At 43.0% G+C, this 21,578-nt stretch overlaps 1 protein-coding gene across 1 annotated transcript in view; it reads left to right on the top strand.

Annotated features, from left to right (window-relative positions):
- Positions 1-452: 452 nt before the first annotated feature.
- The window catches only part of ATP10A (ATPase phospholipid transporting 10A (putative)), a 118,447-nt gene continuing 97,321 nt past the window's right edge, over positions 453-21,578 (top strand). The window contains exon 1 of the mRNA XM_037377772.1: positions 453-1,045. Coding sequence (XP_037233669.1) covers positions 606-1,045 — 440 coding nt within the window. The 5' untranslated portion in view covers positions 453-605. The remainder of the gene's footprint in view (positions 1,046-21,578) is intronic.

Here is a 21,578-nt window from a genome sequence, read left to right as displayed (position 1 = left end):
CGCGGTGCTGTGGCACGAGCCAGCGGGTACAAACTCCCGCTGGAGCGTGGGCGCGGGCCGGTGCGGCGCCAGGAGCGCTCCCGCGGGAATTTTTTCATCCTACGCCCAGACCCTCCTGGTCCTCCTCCCCGCGCCTGGCTGAAAGTCAGAAGCAGCCGCCGAAGCGTCCCTGGCGGCTCGGCGCCCCGGGCCGGGCGGGCTGTGTGCGGCACCGCCGCTCCCCGCTCCCGTTCCGCTCCCCGCGGGCCGCCCCGCCGCCCCCGCGCCCCGCCGGCGGCCGCGCCATGGCGTACGGGACGGCGGCCGCCGCATCCCCCGCGCCCGGGGCCGGCCCGGGGCCCAGCCCGCCAGCGGGACGGGGCGAGGCCCGCGGGAGGAGGGCTCGGGCCGCCGCCTGCCCACGTCCCCTCCCCGGCCGAGGAGGAGGAGAAAGCGAGAGAGGTCCCGGCAGAGCGGTTAGGAGCGGGTGTGAGGGCCCTCCTCCCCCCCGAGGGGAAGAGGAAAGGAGCGCCGTGGCGGGCGGCGGAGGATGATAACATAGGGCCGTGCCCGGCGTGGGAGCTGCCCGCGCTGCCCGGGCCGGGGCGGCTGGGGGGGCGGCAGCGATGTCCCAGGGCACGGCAGCAGCAGAGGGGGCACCCCAGGTGCTGCCGGAGGGGAAGGAGAGGCAGAGGAAGAGGAGGCGGAGGAAGAAGAAGGAGAGCAAGACACGGGTGGTGCGCTCCAACTTGTTACCTGAGGCCGAGGTGGAGAAGTCCAAGAGGACGGCCCTGGCCTGCAACCGCCTCAAGACCACCAAGTACACGGCGCTCTCCTTCCTGCCCAAGAACCTCTTCGAGCAGTTCCACCGCCTGGCCAATGTCTACTTTGTGTTCATTGCGCTCCTCAACTTCGTGCCGGCTGTCAACGCCTTCCAGCCAGAGCTGGCCTTGGCCCCCGTCCTCTTCATCTTGGCGGTCACTGCCATCAAGGACCTGTGGGAGGATTACAGCCGCTACCTCTCCGACAAGGAGATCAACCACATGGAGTGCCTGGTGTACAGCAGGTGAGGCGGTGCAGGTGGGGGACGGGGATGGGGGGCACTGTGGCGGCGGCAGCTGGCACCAGGCACGAGGATGTGGGCGAGCAGAAGTGTGAAAGCAGGGCAGCGAGCAGGTCCCTTGCAGAGGGCTTTCCTTTCTGCTCCAAGCATGAAGAAACTTCCAGTTGCTCCTGGAGCTGGTGCCTTCCATCTCTTTACTCAGAACTGCGGGAGCTCCTACGGTCCTGTACCTTGAGGTGGAAGTGAGTCCCCTGCGGTTGCTGGGCTCCCCCAGTAAATCACTGATTTATGAGTAAGCAGCATTTTTTATAGGTCTACACATGTGCTCTGGGCTTGTTAGTGTTCTGTGCTTTAAAGGAAGGACAGTGCATGGCAAAGTGAATGTGTTTGATTTGCAAGATTTTATGCAAACACTTGCCAGTGTTGAGCGGTCAGTTACACTGGTGTGTAGTTTCAGGCATTAATTTGGTTTATAGTAATGTGAGGCCTCAGTCAAGTAATCTATGAAATCTTCACTCAGTGAAGGAAGCATGGAGGTCAGAAGCATCTGCATTTGAGTTAGGTCTGTGGGGTTTCATGACATGTGGATTAGCGAGCCTAAGCTGTTTGCTTTTCCAAAGAATGAGGCAGTCTTTCCATTGAACGCTTACTTTTAAGTGACTGCTTTTTATTTATTGTCTCAATTGTCATCATTCCCTGTGACTTTGCTGTTTCTCAGTGTTCCAATGGATGGAGTGTTAGGTCGTTTGTCTCCTTCAGAATATATTTTTTTTTAATGATCTGGGCTATGCATTTGGAACACTTGGTATCCATAAATCAGACTGAAATTACTTTTGCACCATCATTTATGTGCTCAGAATCCAGCTTTACAGTAATTTTGTTTTGCTTTTCTCTCATTGCTAGATAGTAATCACATAGTAGTTAAGGCTAAGGTTTTCTGGGGACTGAGAGAAAAATACGTTTTCTGAGAGAGCAGACTTTAGTTCTGTTTCTGGTGCTTCTAAGTTTTAACAGAAATGAAACACGTGCCAAGAAGCTTACACTGTGATTCCACGGGCTGGCTGGGAGGGGTCCTCTGGGCTGACGTAAGCATTGAGGCAGAGAGTAACTCTCCTACTGCAAGAAAAGCATGTGGAAAAAAATAACATAAAATGATAAAAAGAACTCTGAAAAGGCTGCATTTTCAACATCAGTGACTCGGCTTGTTTTTTCACAAAATCATATCGGACAAGAAATCTCACCCAGGGATATTCCCCCACCAGTAGGTACACATGCATGGGAACACAAGTAAAATGGCTTTATTTCTGTAAACTAAATCGAAAATAACCTAGCCGAATCACACACGTAGGCATTTCTAACCTAAGGCTGTGCCTAGTGCCTTGTTTGCCTATAGTTGTCGTTAACTCTGAACGCTTTGGTGTTTAGGGAGGTGGGTGGTAGGAGGGCTAGTAAGAGGCTATTCTTGTAGTAAAATAAAATAGTGATAATAAAGATGGTTAATCTAGCCTTTACCAACTAAAATCCATTTAGAAATAAGCTCTCTTATCTCCTAGATTGAAAAGAAAGAAGAAATACCTGTTGCAGAAGCTGTTCAAAATATTAACAGATACCAGTACTGGGATATTCTGGAATGTTTCTACTCCCTGCAATTTTCCATACCCCTCTCTGCTGCCAAAAAAGTCGACATGACTATGAGAAAAGGTGTACCTTTGGTGTTAATACCACTTGTGCTCTTTTAAAGGGACTCCCAGCTAAGTGCATTGCCCTTTATAATGCTTGTGCTGTTCCAGAGTAAAAAATCAGAATTGTTCCTTTTATTGCAGAGGTTAGATTGCTATTGGGTGATACTTAGACAGATAAATTTGGGAGTAGTTTGACTTTACATTTGCATCACAGGCGTGTGTCAGCCTAGGCCCTGTGGGGCAGCAAACACGGAATCTTAAGAGCTCCATCACCTGTTCAGGGACAGCTTTCTGGTTGTGAGCAGAACTGGACAATGTGTCCTTACAGCTCACTGCAGAAGCCTGGTCCCCAGTAGCAGGTCACCTATTTCCACTTTCCAGCAGTCCCTAGGAAAAGCTTCCCTCCCACAATTAAAACAATAAAAACAAAACAGGAGGTGAAAATAATTTGCTTAAATGTTTTTAATCTGCCCAATTTTTCTTCTTTTTTAGCCTTTTTTAAACTTCACCGAGTCATCTTTTGAACATGCTCCACCCCCAGTGAGTGAGATGGGACTAGAAACTTGCTGTTTTGGAGATAAAAACTAAGATTCTCACTAACTTGAGTGACAGGGAACCAAGATTGAGAGATTTGTATCAAGGTTATGAAAGGTGCTGGGCGTTGAGTTCAGAAAAGCTGTTTTCTCAGAAGGGTGTCATGCCAGGAGAAACAGAAGTGACTGGACATGACTGTTACCTTGTTTCCTTAGTCTCTTGTTCTGGAAAAATGTTGAAGTATAAATGTCACATAAGGAAGTAGTAAATAACAGCTTTTCTCCCCACATCCGCCGTTTTATGGTGATGACCTTTTTGATCAGTTGTGCTGATCAGTTTTACCTCCTTTTGACCAACCCAGACACTCTCTCTCCTCCCCACTCTGCCACTTCCTTGTGGTGCTGTGGAGGCAGACTTTGATGCAAATGCTGTCCTCGATAGAGATGCTTGTGTAGGTGTGGCAGGTTAATGAACATAGCTTCAGTGATGTGCTCCCCTAGGATTGTCAGAGAGCAGCAACTCCTCTCTTCCTGGTCAGTACTTTGTAGCTCTGAAAGAGGCCTTCTGTGAGACAGGATGTATCTGGGTGCCAGGGTGGTCCTCTGAGCCATGATGGCCTCACACAAGCTGCAAGAGAGCCACCTCAAACACGGACTACAGCGTTCAAATGCAGACTACAGCAAATGACAGCGAATTATAAATCAGCAGCTTAAGACGGGGACTTTTGCTTCGCAGTAGCAGAGAAAAGACCTCAATCTTATGTTATACACTGTTTAGTGACCCAGTAAATACTCAAATCAGATCCTGTATATTCTGTCATATATCCTCCATGTGCTTCTTTCCTGGCTGCTGAAGTACCCGTCCCCTGTTTGATTCAAGTAGCAATTAATGATGCAAGATCTACAGGACAGAGAGAATGCAGGGGTAGGCAGAGCCTACTGCTACTCAGGCCAGCTTATCAGGAGGAGGTTCAAGAGCGTGCGAGCAGTATCCACTTCGAGCTCCTCGGGAACAGCCTACTCAGGCGATCATGTCAGTAATCCAGTCTGGGGGAAAATACTGTGCTCTTGCTAGGCTGACTGCTTGACACTGGTGCGCTGGTGTGCAGACCAGGCTGCCTTCCTCCTGCCTGCCCAGTGGACTCAGATGACCTGTTCTCATACAGCCACTGCTGAATCAATGACTCAGTGGCTCATAGTTGGCAACACTTAGTGGACAACAGAACAGTAAAGGATGATGCAACCTAAAGTAAAAAGCTTGAAGAAAGACGCAGCTTGTTTTCACAGAAGGAAGGCAGCTTTTGTTTAGAAGTTCCGGATGTTTGGGAGAGTCCCTCAAAAGATACCTCTTTCTAGAGTCAGATGGTGTCAAGTGAAAAGACCTGATTCTTTGAATAAAATGAGAAGAAGCTGTTGAGTTTGAATTGGCAGTGTATGCTGAAGAATGAAACATGCTAGAGAATTGCAGGCTTGTGTTGCTCTGTGATGGAGTTTGCAGGTCTGCTTGTAAGAGCAGTCAGGGCCATTACAGGCAAAGAGGGAAGGTTTCTTAGCCAAGAGAAATTAATGGGGCCTCTCTCTGGAGGCCTTTAAGGGCAGCTCTCCCATTTAGCAATACAGAGGAAATTTGGCACTTATTTTAGGGGGACAGTTTCACAGGACACCTAGAATTTAGGTTCCGTGCAGGCGCTTAAATTAGGAATGCTGGATCACAGCCAAAACTCTTTCTTAGTTGTTTTAAGTTCCAAAGGCATTAGAGCCACACCTGCAGAAAATTGTTCTGTGTACATAATACTTGCAAACCTGTGATCATCTTGGTGTCTCTTTATTTTTCTTCCTCATTTCCATCACACAGGGATGGAGGTTGAAGAGTGGAGGTTAAAAATTTGCACTCTTAATGGTGAAAACTTATTTGGCTATTCTGCATTATTATCTTGGACTTGGAGGATGGAAGGGTGATTTTTTTTCTCTGCGATTACTGTCCTCCAGTGCTCACCAGCTGTGGCTGGAGTTGTGCATCATACATGTAAATGTTTGCTCCAGGTAATTCCAGGATGCACACACTGCTGCCGCTCCTAAGTATTTGATACAACTAAATTTGTCACTGGAGCAGAAGTATTAAAACTCTTCTAAGTAGGGGCTTTGTTTTCAGTGTGCTTTTACAAAGTGTGGTATACATTTACATGGTATGTAAATAGAAGATGAATAGTGATAACTACAATCACAACAAATAATGGCACTCATCCAGCAGGGAATTACATTTTGTTACTGATTCAGTGCTGTGTTGTTGAAATAATCTCTGCTACCATTTTTCTAGGAGCCTTACGTTAAAAAGCAAAGGGCTTTGCTTTTTAAATCTACTCTCTAACTCTTGTTGTGGCCATTGAACAGTATTGCTAAAGAGTGTAATGGTCTCTGCATGCTGATCAGGGAGTGATAACTGCTTCCTCTGTCAACCTGTGACTTAGAAAATTCAAGACAAATTGGAATTTACGACTGGATATTTGTCTCCCCTCAGGTGTGGAAAATGTTTAATGGGGCACTCAGGCAGCTATCAAAGCAGGCTGTTTTACATTAAATGTTAGTTTCTTTCTGCAAAACTCAAGAGGAGGAGAGAAGAGAGTTTGATGTGGGCAACATGTTTCATAAAATTTCCAAAATACACTCCCTTCTTCTTCCCCTCTGTCACCCTCTGTCAACCCGCCACTGAAAGCAATTCCAGCCATGGAGGCAGAAGATACAACAGTGTTACCAAACCCTCACAAGGGCAGAGCAGATCCCACTCATGGCCTCTAAAATAGTCACATGATGACTTGCCCTGCAACCACTTCACTTCTTAGGTGCCTTATTTTGCTGGCAACACCAGTCTCTGGGGAGATGGGTTGTGATTATCTCCCACTACTACCCGAATAGACCAGAGTAGCTTCTTGTCCCAAAACGTGCTGGCAGGGTAAGACATTTCTCAACAGAATAAGTTTGTCTCATTCCTTCCAGAACACAAATGTCACTAAATGTGATTCAAAAGGAAACTACCTGGGATTACTCAATTTCCTCTGTGAGTGAGCGAGCTTGGTGCACAGAAAGCTGAAAGCAGAAAGTAGCAGTCTGAATCTGTTGGTGACATCAGTGTTCCCTCCTTGAGTTTCCGAGAGGTGCAGCTCTGTTTGTCTTACTGTATCTTTGTCCTTCGCTTCAGTTTGGGTTGGGCTGGCAGTAAGTAAACTCATTGGGAGATGTAGTAGAGGCTCTTCTATTAGACTGATAGGGAGCAATTTCATTCTGTAGTAGTTTATCCTAGTAGCAAGGGACGTCTGTGCTAAGCTGAGACGTAGCCAGCTGCAATGCACAGGAGAACCCATCTGTCTGGCCATCTACAAGTATGCTGTTTATTTGCTATTTAGTGTAGGGCAGATTTTCTAAGTGCCTGAGTTTCACTACTGGAAAAGAAAAATGCCTCATTATTGAGCTCTTTCATTGGTATAGGCTGTCATGAGAGCAGTTATAGGCTGTTTAATATGCCTCTGGCTAAATGCCAAAGAAGATGATGTTAGTCTCCACTGAAAGACTTAGTGATGTCCCCAAACTAATTTCTGCAGGTGCATGCTGCACTCTGGAGAGACACCATAACTTGTGCTAAGCAGACCACAGCCCAGAAATATAGGTGGCCACCTTATACGCAGATCTACTTGCTGTCATGTGTCAGTATTACCTTGAGACCATAATTATAACTAGAGGTGGCCAAAAGAATAGCAGATCCACTTGGTTCTGTCAGAGTACATTTCCAAAGAAACTATACAAGAGGAAGTAATTGTGTGTATTGTTCAGCTCTGCCTGGTACTGTGATTCCAGATTCCACCTTCCACATGTCATCTAGTCAGAACTGAAAACGAGAATTGAAAACCATGACAATCATGCTATAGATCAGTGTTTTGTGGAACTGCTTGTTAGTTAGCATGGCATAACTCAGCCAGGGCATTCCTTCTGCTAGCAGACCAGTCCTCCAGAAGTACTTATTAGAGTAGTGCTCTCAAGCTCTGCCTGGGAGTTCTTAATTTTACTATGGGAGTGTTGGAGGACTCCCAGGAATGAAAAAAACTTAAGCAGCTTCTTGCGATTTTCCCTCCTCCTCCTGACTAATGTTAGCTGATAAGGAAGGTGAAAATAGAGAAGGAAGGAGTGTCCCTGTCGCTGGGCAGGATTTAATTCAGACGCCTCATCCAGGCTTACACAACTCGTGTGTGGATAGGCAGCCTACCTTGACAACAGCAGCAGGAGAAGTCCGAGTGCCTGATCTCCCTTTGCCATGTAATCCAGCATGCTCTGCATTTGCAGGGCAGTCACTCTGCCCAAGAACAGTGTAAGAGGTGCCTCTCCTCTCTCCCTGCAATACTAGACCTTTTGGGTACGTGTGGGCGTTTTGTGTATGTACACAGTAAGGACAATGCAGCTGGCAAGCCAAACACATGGCTTCAGGGTTATGCCCAATTTGCAGGATTTACGCTGTGCAGGCTTGGTTTTAGCAACCACATATATTGAGAGCAATTAAGTTCATGAAAAGCAGAACAATTTGTTTCACTTCACATAGTTGGGGAGGCGAACCAGTTTCCACAGCCGACCTTCAGCCTCAGTGTTTTTCACTTGGGAGCTGGCACTAACGCAAGTATGTTAGTGGCCAGTCATTTTTGTACCCAGAAGAGATCCACAGCAAAAACACAATCCAAAGCCTGCTGCTACCCTGCAGCAATACACTCTGCTTCATCTTGTCTCACCAGGATGTGGAAGCCAGACAGTGGGAGTCTCCATACGTGGGGCCAGGGAGAGTGCATTTCAATGAATGGCATAATCATAAAGTGAGGAGCCAACTTGATGCTAAAAGCCAGGACACTGACCTCTTAGTGATAAGTTTGCGTAGGTGTATGGGCAGCATCTTCCTCTGATGTATGTCAAGCACAAAAGTTGACCCAAAATGCAGCCACAACGCAGATGTGTGAAAGGTGCTAGCTTATAGCTTTTCCTGGGTAGGGATTGTGGTGGTGTGCAGGGGAGAGGAGGTGCAAAGGGCATGACAGTGACATGCGGTGTTAGGAGCTTGAGTAGCTCTAAGTACTGAGCTCAACTGAGGAAAGGTGCATACACAAATATATCTTTGATTCTGAAAGATTTGATAAAGCAAGCTTCAGATTTAGTTTGAGGAAGGTGACCTGCATGTTTCTGAATGAGTTGGTTTAATCTTTGCTGTGTGTCCAGGAAGTGGGAATGAGGGGGGCCCAAACCGAGAGTTTATAGTGCCTGCAGGATGTGAGCTGCAAGGAACAACTTTCTCTCTTTTGCCATTTTTAGGATATCGTTACACAGCCTGTCCATAGAAAGCTGCTAGCCACCCAGCTAATAGGGTGTTCTGTGCTGTGGACTTCTGAGGATGCCTAACCCTTACCAGCGGGGAAACTACCATCTAGTTCATTGCTCCAATGGCAGCAATGTTTTATTCTGTTTTGAAATTGTTGCAGGTGAAGATCTCTGCCATGGTCAGCATACATCCTTAAGGACACGTTGGTCAAAGGACAGTCTTGAACTGGCAAGGCATGTGTTTTCAGGGGCAAGGCATGCATTTCAGGGATGGGAAACATCTGTCCATCTCCTCTGCTGTTTTATTACAATTTTGTTCTTGTCTGATCACAGTTTCTCTAGAGTGACAAATAGGCCAGTCTCTTCAGTGCAGCGGCCAACATTTGCATCATGCTCAGTCATTTCATAAACCCAGACTCTGCTGGAGATTTGTTATAATAGGCATGGAGGTCACTTGTTTTGTTTTTATGTTCTGGTTGCCTGGAAATACTGACCTACTTCAAGGAAGAGTTTAAATGCTTGACTGACAACTGCACTGCAGTTCTTATATATCTGTGCTGCTACTATATTGACACTGTGGGTGTGAACGCTGTTGCAGAATATTTGGTATTTTTGTAGTTTTGACCTTTTGGAGAGGAAGAGAAAGTCCATTCTGAAGTGACAGCATTTGTAACCATAGCTGTTTTACCTTTGCACGTTATCTTACGCTCGCTATCGCTAGACTTTTTCTAGGTTGAACAGCCACATACCTATATGCTTGCCCCTTGACTGTTCACCTTCCTACCTTCTGGTAACAACCTGAATATGGCTGTTTTGGCTGTTTAGCTGATCCTGTTTGTTCACTAACAAGTCATTGGGCATTGTTGTGGAATCTCGCAAAATACTAAGGCAACACATAAAGTGCTGAATAGCAGTCACCTAAATACAACTGAGAGCAGTGTTCAGATTCTCTCAAAATCCAGACATGGAGCAAGACATCTTAGAAGAGATGCCAGTGGATAAATTTTAGCAGGCAGATTTAGCAGCCAAACCCTTAAAGATGCAGGAAGTTCATTAAGCACGTTAGAACAACATAATATGTTTTTTGCAAAAGTAGATAATAAGAAATGAAATCTAATCCACCTAAGCCTGATATTGCAGTTGTAGTACATTTTTTTTATGTGGGCCCACACTTAACGTTTGAGGGTTCCATATTTTCTTTTTCTCACTTTTCACAGTTCCCATGTTCTCATTGTCAGCATCCCCTTGCTATACTTCCCTCTGCTGTACACCTGCAAAGCTGTGAAAACTTGATCTTACACAGTTTACTAGAATACATATATTGATTTTATCTGCACACTTGAAAGCATTCTGATCTTCCTTCTTGGCTATCTTATGTTCATATTTTATCAGAGATGTTTGGGTGGCAGTGCCTGTCTCCTGAGTTGATTTGTGTCTTAACTCTTCTGCATATGCCATTAGTTGTCTTCCCTGTAAACAGTAGTGAGCTGCTGATTGTAGCTGGCTGGCAGGAAACCCTCCAAAGTGCTGATTAGGTTGTCTGTGACCTGAGGAGAATATTTCCTGAAGGAGCCTATTCAGGTTCTTTCTGGGACAAGAGGTGAGATTTATTTCATGTTGCTTTTAGCAACAGTCTAAGTCATCTACACTTGTGCCACGATCTGTGGAGAGCACTGAACAGTTTGAGGAGGAGGGGGAAATCCTTCCAGTTTGAGACACTTACCTTAGGTTAGTTTGAATCAGGAGGTCTTTACCTCTCTCCAGTGATGACATAGGTGAAGCTGAACTAGCTTATACAGCTGATTTCAGATAAGATGAATCCCATTAGTAAGCTCAGTGGGAATAGATATTAATTCCTCTTAATGCTCCGTATGATTTTTGGACTGTAGAAAGGGAGCCTGTCCTTCTCAATACATTTAATGATTTAAGAACTACACTTTGAGAATAACAGATGCAAGTATGTTCACCTGTAAGGTGAAGGTCATAACCCAGTATCCACTGTTTCAACTCTTGCCACATTCTGCCTTCAGCATTAGCCATGAACATATTGTTCATACTTGTGAAAAGTATATATATCATTTATCTCAGTGCTGAGGAACAATGTAAGAGATGAGTTGTTATCAATAAATAATTTTCCTCTTTGAATAACTGATGGCATTTGCATTCCCTTGAAGTTTTTCAGGCTGCCTACATAATGTGAGGAATCTTGGTATTTCTGGTTGTTGTTTGCTCTTTAATCTCAGATGGCAGCTTTTGGGGAGGACTGTTGAAACGTAAGGTAAGATGTTCCTAATTCTTCTGTTTGTCTGGATGTACCTAAATGTTAGGTCAGCTAAAACCACTTTCCAAGCTCTGTCTCTTAAAATGCAGAGGGCAGTTGTGTGTTTCACATAAATCATGGCTGTTACAAGAGTGAAAGTGGGGCTTCACTGCCAGGTGCCTCACAAATACCACATTGGGCTTACATTTCACGTCCAGTTGGATCAGGTGTTAAAACCTGCAAGTGACATTACTAGGCGATCAGGGATTGAATCAGAGGGATAAATGATCAAATTATTTTGCTTTTTTTAGTATTGCTGGTTTACCCTTGGTTGCCAGTTTCGATGCTGGAATTTTAGTGCCCACCCATAGGGAGCACAGGCACATGCAGACACTATGTAGCTGTAGAAGAGGGGCAGCACCCTAAGATGTGGTGCCACTGTTTGCTGTCTTGAAATTCCGAAGTCCTGTTCATCTGCTTGTTTGCAACATTTACACTCTGCTCTTCCTGATTGTTCAGGCTTAAATGTATAGTCTCCTGTTGGTTTTATCTTACATTATGTCCCTTATTTATTTTCAGTACAGTTCCCTGTGTCTGTCTGCTTTTTATCGTGGGATCGTAGGTGTGTGTGGGAGCTCCTGTTTCTGTCAGGATCATAAATTCATTTAGGTTGGAAAAGACCTTTAAGACCATCAAGTCCAACCATTAACCTAGCACTGCCAAGACCACCACTAAACCATGGCCCTAAGCACCATGATCCTGTGGGAGCTTTCCAAAATGCAAGTTCAACAGAAAAGCTGTACCACAGCTGAGCCAACCATCAGTCCAGTAGTGCTGATGTTTAATCTGCCACACCCATTTCCCAGGAGTCCAATAAGTCTGTAATAGCCCTTGTCATGGACCAAACAATCCATGATATCTCTTCAATTTCAGGAATACCCCAGTGGAATGCTTTTTAAAGTTCTACCATGTTATAAAATAACTTGACTTATTAGCAGTGAAATAGCTTTTCTTCCTGGAGTGGAGCATCTGCCAGCTCATGCCAGAAGAATGTGTAGAACACCAGTAAGATCCATCTGCCAAAGAATACTGAAGCATAGGATCTCCAGCCTGACAGTATATTAGCAAAGCTAGCACTGAAAGGATGAAAAATCAACAACCAGTTAATTTTTTGTATTTCCCAAGTGTTTGGTTGTTGATATGTTTTTTATTTTGGGTTGATTGTTTTTTTTGTTGGGTTTCTTTTTGTGTTCCATTTTTCTTCCAGTTAATAAGCCAGGTAGAAATTATCAGTTATTACCCCAGTTTCAAAACTGTTAAAGGATGACACTGATCATTACCAATCGCACTAAAGATAAAACTCATGAGAAAAATTAAGCCCAAAAGATTTATTCTTTTTTCAAACAGAAGTACTGAAGAAGAATCTAGTGTTATAAAGACAGAAATAGTGTCTTTGAAGCACATACAGTGTCTCTACCTTTTAAAGACTTTGTTCAGCATTTTAGTGTAAGATTTCTCTAAAATTCCCCATGGTTATTCTAAATTCAATCCTTCTTGGAATGCAGGGAGCAGAAGAGGAGGAGGAGAGTTCCTGAGTTTATTTTCAATGGCATTTGGTTTGGCTTGGAGAATTTTTATAATGCTGATTGGTCCTTGCATATTAATTCATATTCTTCTGCTGCTGCTTCTAAATTGGAAACTTTCCAGTTTATTATTTTACATCTGGCAATCTCATCCTCTGTTGTTTAACCTTTATGCTTTATCACTAGAAATAGCTGGTTTATGCAGTGAATCCAGCCTCTTTGTCATAATAACATTCCCTTCAGCTGTCCTATCTGTCAAGTTGCAGAAAGGTTTTTGGTTTTTTGGTTTGGTTTGGTTTTTTTTTAACCACTATCCACATTTACAGAAAGCATGCCTAGTGCTGCACCCTACCAAAAAGTTTTAAGCAAGAAAAATAGGATACGTGTTCTTTACTCTTTACCACTGGAAGAAACTTTAGAAACACAACCACATCTACAGAAGTGATTAAGACCAATGGTGCATTGCCCCAGCTAGTCAAGCAGTATTTAAACTAGATGCAGACCTGATTGCTGATCATTTAGGAGCAGAGTTCTTACTTTTCCACTTTCTGAATATATATCCGGATGTCCAGCACTTCCATGGGATGTCTCCTCATCCATGTCTAACTCTGTTCTGACCTGCTTTTGTAACTCATTAGTTCCAGTTAGATTCCACAGCAGTTCATTCCACAGAGGTCATACAGAATATAAAAATATCATAACACCAGTCAGTGTTCCCTGTAAATTTTATTTCTGTGCTACACACCTGTACATATTTAGTGGGAGCTCTAAGGTGATATGCAGTATAGAGTGAGAAACTATGCACTGTGTATTTAGAAAGCTTACTCTGTTCATCCTTTTGCCCAAGTGTAACTCAAATAAGAAGCAATTTTTTTTCTGTCTATGCAGTTGGTTGCATGAATGCCAGTCCTTAAAATTCAGCCATAAAAAGTGTGTTTATATGGTATACGTTCAGCTTGAAGTGGGGCTGTCCCAGCTGGTAAATCTGAACAGCTTCACAGCACCATGCAGAGGTGCTTGCTGCTTTGGAAGCAATATGGGCCATTACTGCTGTGCTGTCTCTTAGCAAGGCTTGTCAGCTTGAACATGGCCAAGTTCACATGGCTAACCATTTTCTGTCTGTGGATGGGGCACATCTGGTGCTTGTGTGTGGGACCCTGCACCCTGTCCTAATTATTGTCCTTAGACTGAAAAAAGCCAGTAAGAATGTTCAGTAAATACAGATGCAAATTACATGACCACTTAGTTTTGGGGAGTTGTTTCATTTTAACTCTGACCAAATGGACGGTAAACCGTGATTCTCATTACTAGCAGTTAATGACAGCAGTATTTCTTGAGTAACTTTGGATGAGGAAATAATTTTTTTTAGAGACATTAATGTAATAGGTGTGATTTACCACATCAGCATAGATCAGGTTACTAGAAGACTCACAATTTGGGGTTGGAAAGCAAATTAAACAAGCTGGATACAGGCTTAAGATACGCAAGTGAAACAGATGTAAACAAGTGCTACTGTGAGTTGTTATCCTACCATATTTCTGCATCTGAACCCATTTTTACTGAGAACGTAAATGAAGTGAAAAAGCTGCTTTTGAATACTTAGGAAGGAAGCATAACATTCTTAGTTTTCCAAAGCTTCAAAAAAGCAACCTGTCGTGCCACAGCTGTGTAGGTAGTTTGTGCTCCAGAATCATGTTCACCCTGCTTGAAGTCAGCAGAACTCTCTTTGTGCCATGAGTTTTCCCCTCGCTTTCTAAAATAATTTGGTCAATCTGACATCCACCATGTGATCTACAGGATCACCTTGCATGACCAACTTTGCCGGCTTTCATACTTGACATCTCTCTGCATCTATCCCTGTTGTAAGGGCAATCCCTGGTGATTTCTGTAGGGAACTCAAAGGCACATTTATGCCATGAGGCAAGGAGGTCTGTATTGGCAGTGTGGCAGTGTGGGCAGAGCCCTTTGTGGCATTACTGGGATTAGTGTCTCTGAGCTGCTCAGCAAGGCTTGTGAACTAGTCTGTGTAAGGCACGTAATGCTCTGGTACGGTCATACTGCTTTGAGAGGGAAGCTGGCTGTACAGCAGTTGGTTCAGATGTCTCTAACTTGAGTTTCAAGATTATTTTGCACCTCAGAGGACTCTGTGAACTTGTTTACATAAATGTTCTAATCAAGAGGAAAAATTGAGGTTAAAGTGTTTGCAGCTATAGATAGCACCATCAAATGTTCAGTCCTTGGACTGGGAAAATATTAAAAAGATGATTGGGAGCTTAATAAATCTTAAAATGTGTACGAATGGAGTCACAGCTCTTCCTCTGTAAAGGCAGCCAACAGCGTTTTGTACACCTCAGTTGGTTTGCTTTACGACAGAGTGGGTACAAGGAGAAAACGGCCAGGGTGACAGTTGTGCTGTCTTGCCAAGAGAAAGTGTGACTTCGTAACTAGCAAGTTAGCAGTTTGTATGCTGGGACAGCTGTCTTATTTTGCATAACTGTGCTATTTATCAACAAACCTCTGAATAGTAGACAACAAACAGCCACTGAATGGGTGGCCATTACAAAAGCAGAGGTGGGTCTTTTTCCCCAGGCCTCTGAAGAGTTGAGAAACTGATGGCCAAAATAACCACAGTGTTTTCATGGTACTGAAAGCAGGCAATGCAAATAGCCAAGAAAGTGGAAATTCAGTCTTTTCACCATGACCTGGGATTATGCTTTGGCCAGCTCGAACTTTTGGTCGTGGTTTTACGTTTCTAGGAGAGGCACTTTACTTCTGAAGTTGTGCTTTGAACTCTCCTGGCACAGAGAGGGCTGATGGCTGACAAGAAGATCAGGCTGCAAGGGTGGTACAAGCAGTCCTTAATTCATCCTGCTAGGAGAGGGAAGAATAGAGCCAGACTTCATGCATAAGTAGCACTGGCTCTGTATCCTGTTTCAAGTTATTAAAATAACACTCAGTGTGTTTTTTAAAAGGCATTTTACTGAATGCTCTCTAATGCCCATAACAATTTTAGATGCTGGGAAGTAAATATTTTTCTTCCACCAGTGTGTTTTGGGTTTTTTTCCCACTTGGCAAGCACTGGTATCTGGGGGGTTTGTGTTTTGTTTTGGTTATTCTTCTGCAATATTTAGGATGAAGTAGAAATTAACTTTGCTACCAATACCTTGCAGATACACATACACAAGATACTTGAGCTTGCCAAAACAAGTTATTTTTTGCATCAGCATTCTTGATTTTATTTTCTGCTTGCATGTTTTCAGAAAAACAGTGCTTCTTACCAGCTGCTGTGGACAAAACATTGTGGCTGCAAGATCGACAAACTGACGGCTTTTCAGTTAATACTGTAGAGGTCAGCTATGGGAGAGACAGTTGGGGAAAAAATAGGAAAAATTTGATTATTAGAAGGCCGCTTAAGATAAGACCAATGCTAAGATAAATTAAAAAATAAGGCAAAAGACAAATGTGGTTCTGACCTCTAATGTCAGAAAAATGAACTGTTAGTGCTTATAACTGGGCCTTGAAATGAGCCCTGGAAGTAGACTAGGGCTCTGTGTGATGGTTTTGATTTACATCCCGCCCTTGATTTCTTTTTTTGATGGACAGTTTTCTGTATCATGACAGACTAATTTTGCTTCACAAGCACATGAACTCTCCCCGCAGCAAGATGGGAACATCACCTGTGAGAGAAAGTCAGCAGTCCCAAGGCAAGCTGTATCCTCCCCAACTCAGGTCTTTAAGGGCATCAGTGGATGAAGATGTGCTTACCATATCCTTCCTGTTTATCCAGAGCACTGTTAAATATCCCATCTACACCAGAGTCATGTGCCCTTCTGCCCTCTTTTTTTCTTTTCTTGTTTGGACTAGTGTCTTTTTGAATTACTAAAAGGCCTTCAAGCATTTTAGGAAAGAGGATGGTGTTGAATCTTAAACATGGGAAGTCAGCAGATCTCCACTAGAGTCTTCGATGGGATCTTGGGCAAGTTACATAACCCTTTCTGTGCGTCAAAGTCATAGTCTGCAAAAGGGGAACAGCATGATCTATCTCACAGGATTTTTGTGGTTTGACCTGGGACTTTTAAAAGAGGTCTTTGTTGTGATTTGATTCCCCTTAAAACTGAATGGAAGTTCAGTGTCTTGATTGTCTCATTTCAGGGGTTTTCAAAGCAGCTATCTTATGTAGAAAAGCTTGATTATTTGTTCTTTTTCCCCTTGGATTTCTGCATTATTAGTGATTTGATTTCAAGATCTCTTAAAATGGAGTAACAAATAGGTTATGGAAAAACTACAGGCCCGGTCATAAAGAAATCTGTATCTACCATCTAAAAGGATCTGATTAGTCCCAACACTAATGTGGTAAATGGATTATAATCACTCTACTTCTCCCATGATTCTCAGGGAAACTGTGAAATAAAAAATATTTTAAGGGGGCATTGTCAAGAAAAAAGATGGGCATTTAGTTAAGACAAAGCAAAACATTTGGAGGTGCCATGTGTAGAAATAACCACTTTCAGAAATACCTCTTTACTGAAAAAATGTTACTGCACAGGAACAGTTGCCAGCTGGTAGAGGTGGAAGAACTTAAAGGAAAGGAACAATGCAGAATTAGAACATATGTACAGTGACAAATTATGTGCAGAAAGAGATAATATTACAAGTCCTCCATCATGTTCCTTAGCTAGAAATAATCCTGTGAAATATTTGTTCGAAAGATCAAATAAAAAAAGACTTTGTAGCAAGGAAGGGTAATACTGAAACTATCTCTAGCAGATATTCTGAAAATATTTCAGGTGAGAAACTTTTCTTGTGTAACAGTCTCACAGATTTTTACTGTAGGTAATGAGGAGTTCTGCAAATACCTGGACACAAGGATCACTTAATGTCATCAGACTGAAAATGGGGTGTGTTTTTTTGGAAAACTTGCACAGAGGAAGTGGTGATAAACAAGTGAAACATTAAGCCAAATTCTGTGTTCACTTACCTTCCCTAGAACTGGACTATGCAATGGTTTTAAACTCAGAGATTTAGATTGCACATTGAGAAGAAATTTTTTTACGATGAGGGTGATTAGGCACTGCAACAAGTTGCCCAGAGAAGCTGTGGATGCCCCATCCCTGGAAGTAATCAAGGTCAGGTTGGATGGGGCTTTGAGTAACCTGGTCTAATGAAAGGTGTCCCTACCCATGGCTGAGGGGTTGGACTACCTAAACCATTATGTGATTATGTGATTCTGTGTCTCTGTGAGCAAAAGAAAGGACTTACACATGACAATCTGATCAGAGGGAAAACTGGGATTCCCAGAAAGGTTGAGATTAAGGCATTAAGTACCTTCTGTATCTACCAGCCAAACTACCTTTAAACTGCTGAAGTTGCTTGGTTTTCTCTGAAACCGTCTAGAGCAAGATGAGATTTGTCTTGCTTGGCTTCAGCTGTTTGGATATTAGGCATTCAGTCCCACAAACTCTTTGCCTCCTTACTAGCCTGGGCAGAAAGACAGGCATCTCCAGAGAGCTGTTGTTCTTATTCATCTTCTGCTGGGAAGAATCAACCATCAGAAGTGCCCTTGGCCACCTTGCCATCTGCAGTGGAGACAGCTAGGCAAGTAAAGCAGATGAGGTCCCTCGCATCTGGACAGCTGAAATAAGGTGAGATAAAAACCTTGTCTCCTCAGAAGTGTGGATGTGGATGTGCGTAAAGGTGGTCTTACTAACAAACCTGTCACCTGCTTGTTTGACTTTGTTGTAAATATCAAACTTTGTTAAGAATTTTAGCCGAAATGTTACTAAGTTTTAAGCCCAATTACTGCTGTTCCGTTGCTTTATACAAGCCAGGGATGTGCTTTCTCAGGGGCAGATCTTCTTGTTGTCGTACATGTATCACTGAGCTGCTCATCAACACCAAATCCTGTGCTGTATTATAGACCCAGTTTTGTCAGAAGTCCTGTAATTTTGTTAGTGCACCTGCTGTTTTTCTAACAATTGTCATGCTTCATTTCTCACTGGAGAGACTTTGCTTTTCCCATCAAGTGTGATTGAAGCTAGCAAACCCAGCAGCAAGGCAGAAGTCCAGACCCAGGCCACCCCCAGCCCTGTGCCAGCATGGTGCCAAGGGAGCCCTCTAATGTCAAAGTCGTATTGCCAGCAGACGGAGCCTTTCTGGCCATGTCCTTTGCCACCACTCTCGCCCAAGAAAATACAGGCTTCCAAAAGCTGTGGGCATATCTGAATCCACTCAGATCTACTGCCAAAAGAAGTTAACCCTTTATGGTATCCTTTAAAAAAATTACTTGGGAGACCTTACATTTCCTGAATAGTACTCAAATGCTGTTTATGGTTATCCGTAACTAAGAAGTTGAAATTTCTAAATAGTCAGTGCTAAAGTCTTTCTGGCAAAGACTTCGATGATGCTACAGGAAGAATTCCTCTGTCAGATATATAGGCACTTTAAATGCTTTTCCATTTTCAATAGCACTGAACATCTCTGCAGAATGGTATCTTCCATAAAATAGGGAGATGTTTGAAAAGGACACGTACTTCTGAGAGTCTGTCCATTGCCCCTGCTGTCTTCTGTACCTCTGTAATAGTTTTGTAAACATTAGGCTATTTTGAGCAATACAAGTGTTCTGCTTCATGTAGAAGGGAAAGAGACATTGCTAAAGAGCTGATAGAGATATATTGTTTTGTGAAGAAAAACTCTCTTTCCAAGCCTTTAGTTCTCTCCTGTTTTGCTCTTCGTGGGGTGGAGGGGAGGCAGGGAAAGGAGGGCATGCTTATAAATAAGATGGGAAAAGAAGTTGTTTTGTCAGAACAGAATATGCATGTTATTCACTGACCCAGAAAGAAGAGCCACATGTACAAGATTTAACCTTAAAAAAACTGAAGACATCTTTCCTACCAGGCCTATAAAGAGGTTTGGACTATAGCAGACTCAGGTATAGGAATGAATGCTGGGACTCAGTAGTGTTGGAGTCTGTTCCCTTCCCCAGCTCTGAGTCTGCCTATGTGGTCTTGGACATTTTCTCCTGAATTGCTCCCCGCAGTAGTTTTCCACCTGCATCTACAAATCCCAGGAGATGTGGGAGGCATTACGCATATTCTGTGAAAGGTAAAAACAAGCTTATTGTCAATAGGCTTAACATGCTGGATCTGTTCTTCACTAGAAAAATGCTTGCACTTAAAAAAATAAGACAAACCTCAAAAACCTCTGCTATCACTTCGGAAAAGCGAAATGGTAAATTTCCTGATGTCTGCTGTTTGGGACTGAAGCCTGCTCCAAACTGCAAAGACTACGAGATGATCTGCTTGTTTGAACCTATCCAGTTCATCCACTTTGATCCATCTGAGCCAAGTTGTTGTCCCAGCACCTTTTGGTGCCATTTTGGAATATTGCAAATAATAACAAGTAGACAAAATCTAATTTAGTGCATTCTACTGAAAAAAAATATTAAAATGTACTCAGTCTTTCTGTTATCACAGTTACTGCTGTCACCCCATTGCAAAAAAGGTTTTTGATGTTTCTTCAGGGTGAGAAGCTCTAAGTTTATTCTGTAAATACAACCTGAGCAGACTTGTAGGAAGGAATGAGGTACATGTTTTCTTTAAAGAGAGCTGTGCAGCATGTCTCAAATGGAGGGATCCTTACTCAACAGGTAAGGATGGTGAGCAAAGCCTCTTTCCTCCGAAGAGTTCTTAATTGCTTTCTCTTGGGGGGAAAAAAATGACAAATAAACAAACAGAAAATGGAAGTGTACCAACTATCTGTAAAAGTTTTATTTTCACACTGTGCTTCAATTTCATTACAGCTTTTGAGGAATAACAGTGATAGTCAGACATTCCTCAGATGGGAAGTGATTAGGATGTGAATTGCTGTAGAAAAGCACTATTTCCAGTAATAACACAGCAGGTGTTTTGAAGAAAGCTGTTCTAACCTTTCAGATTGCAGAGGCATCCCAGTAATTCTAAGAATCACAATCTACAAAAGCCTAATTTCACTATTGCTTACCTAATTAAGAAGGGGGGAAAGGGTGTGGGGAAGCTGAATTTTGAAAGGCATTCTCCTACAAATTAGCAGGTTCCTATTTCTGATCTACCACTAGAAATAAGGTCATTTAAATGGAGTTTCAGAACCTCCATGCTGGAGCTGGGCACTCCAGGTACAAAATCTTATGCTGTGATCAAAGCCTAAAAAAGTTTAAAGGCATTGCATCATGGAAAATAGATTACAGGTAGTGATACCAAGATAACTGGTGTCTGATAATTATGTCGTCTTCACGGCACAAGATGCAACTTCTTTAAAAGATTTCTGCATGTTTTCATGTTGCTATTCGATGCACAAAATCTTGTCATAAAGATTTCATCTGAATGCAAATCCACCACATCCTTTTTGAAATTGCCCTGATGGTACAATGAAAAACTTGCACATCGTTTTCTATCTGAACTTTGTTTAGATGTAGTTCTTCACCAGTGAATCTTGTTCTTCCCTTGCCTGCCCACCTCTCTCAGAAAGCTTTGCCCCAAGTAGCTGTCAACAAATTTTGATCAGGTCACTTCTCATCCTCCACTTTCTTAATTAAATGGACCCATGGTATAGAAACCCAGTATTACCCCTGTTATTCACAGTATATCACAAGCTCAGTATTTGGTTGGATTTTCCTCCTGCATAGTTGTATGTTATCTATTCAGTTTACAAAGACAAGTTTTTAATTTAAATGTTAATCTATCCTTGATAATCCAAATTATGAATAGCATCAAAAGAATCTAGGGTCTTTTGGTTGGACCAAATAGCACAAGTCCCATTATTTCTAATGGATGCAAAATTAGTTCCTTCTTTTTGCATGGTAAAAGTGTAAGAATCAGAAGTAATGTGGACAAGTAGAGTAAATAAAATTTATCTATTTGTTGTATTTCCAGACCATGGATTACACACTGCTTTATTACTTTAGCACGATACTCTTTTTTCACTACTTGCTAAGGACTATATCTTGCCTTTAGTTTTCATGCAAATCAGCTATTAATATATGGAAAATTTGCAGTATCAAACATCGTGCAAGATATTCTGAGCACAGTGAGAATGAGACTCACTCCCATCCATTCTAGCATGGGAGGATGGGGTTAGTTCAGAGCCTTTTGCTTGGCA

Source organism: Falco rusticolus, chromosome 2 (assembly GCF_015220075.1).
Source record: "Falco rusticolus isolate bFalRus1 chromosome 2, bFalRus1.pri, whole genome shotgun sequence".
NCBI classification, from domain to species: Eukaryota; Metazoa; Chordata; class Aves; order Falconiformes; family Falconidae; genus Falco; species Falco rusticolus.
The sequence above is the reverse complement of the archived record's forward strand: the minus strand, read 5'-3'. Positions and strand labels throughout refer to the sequence as shown.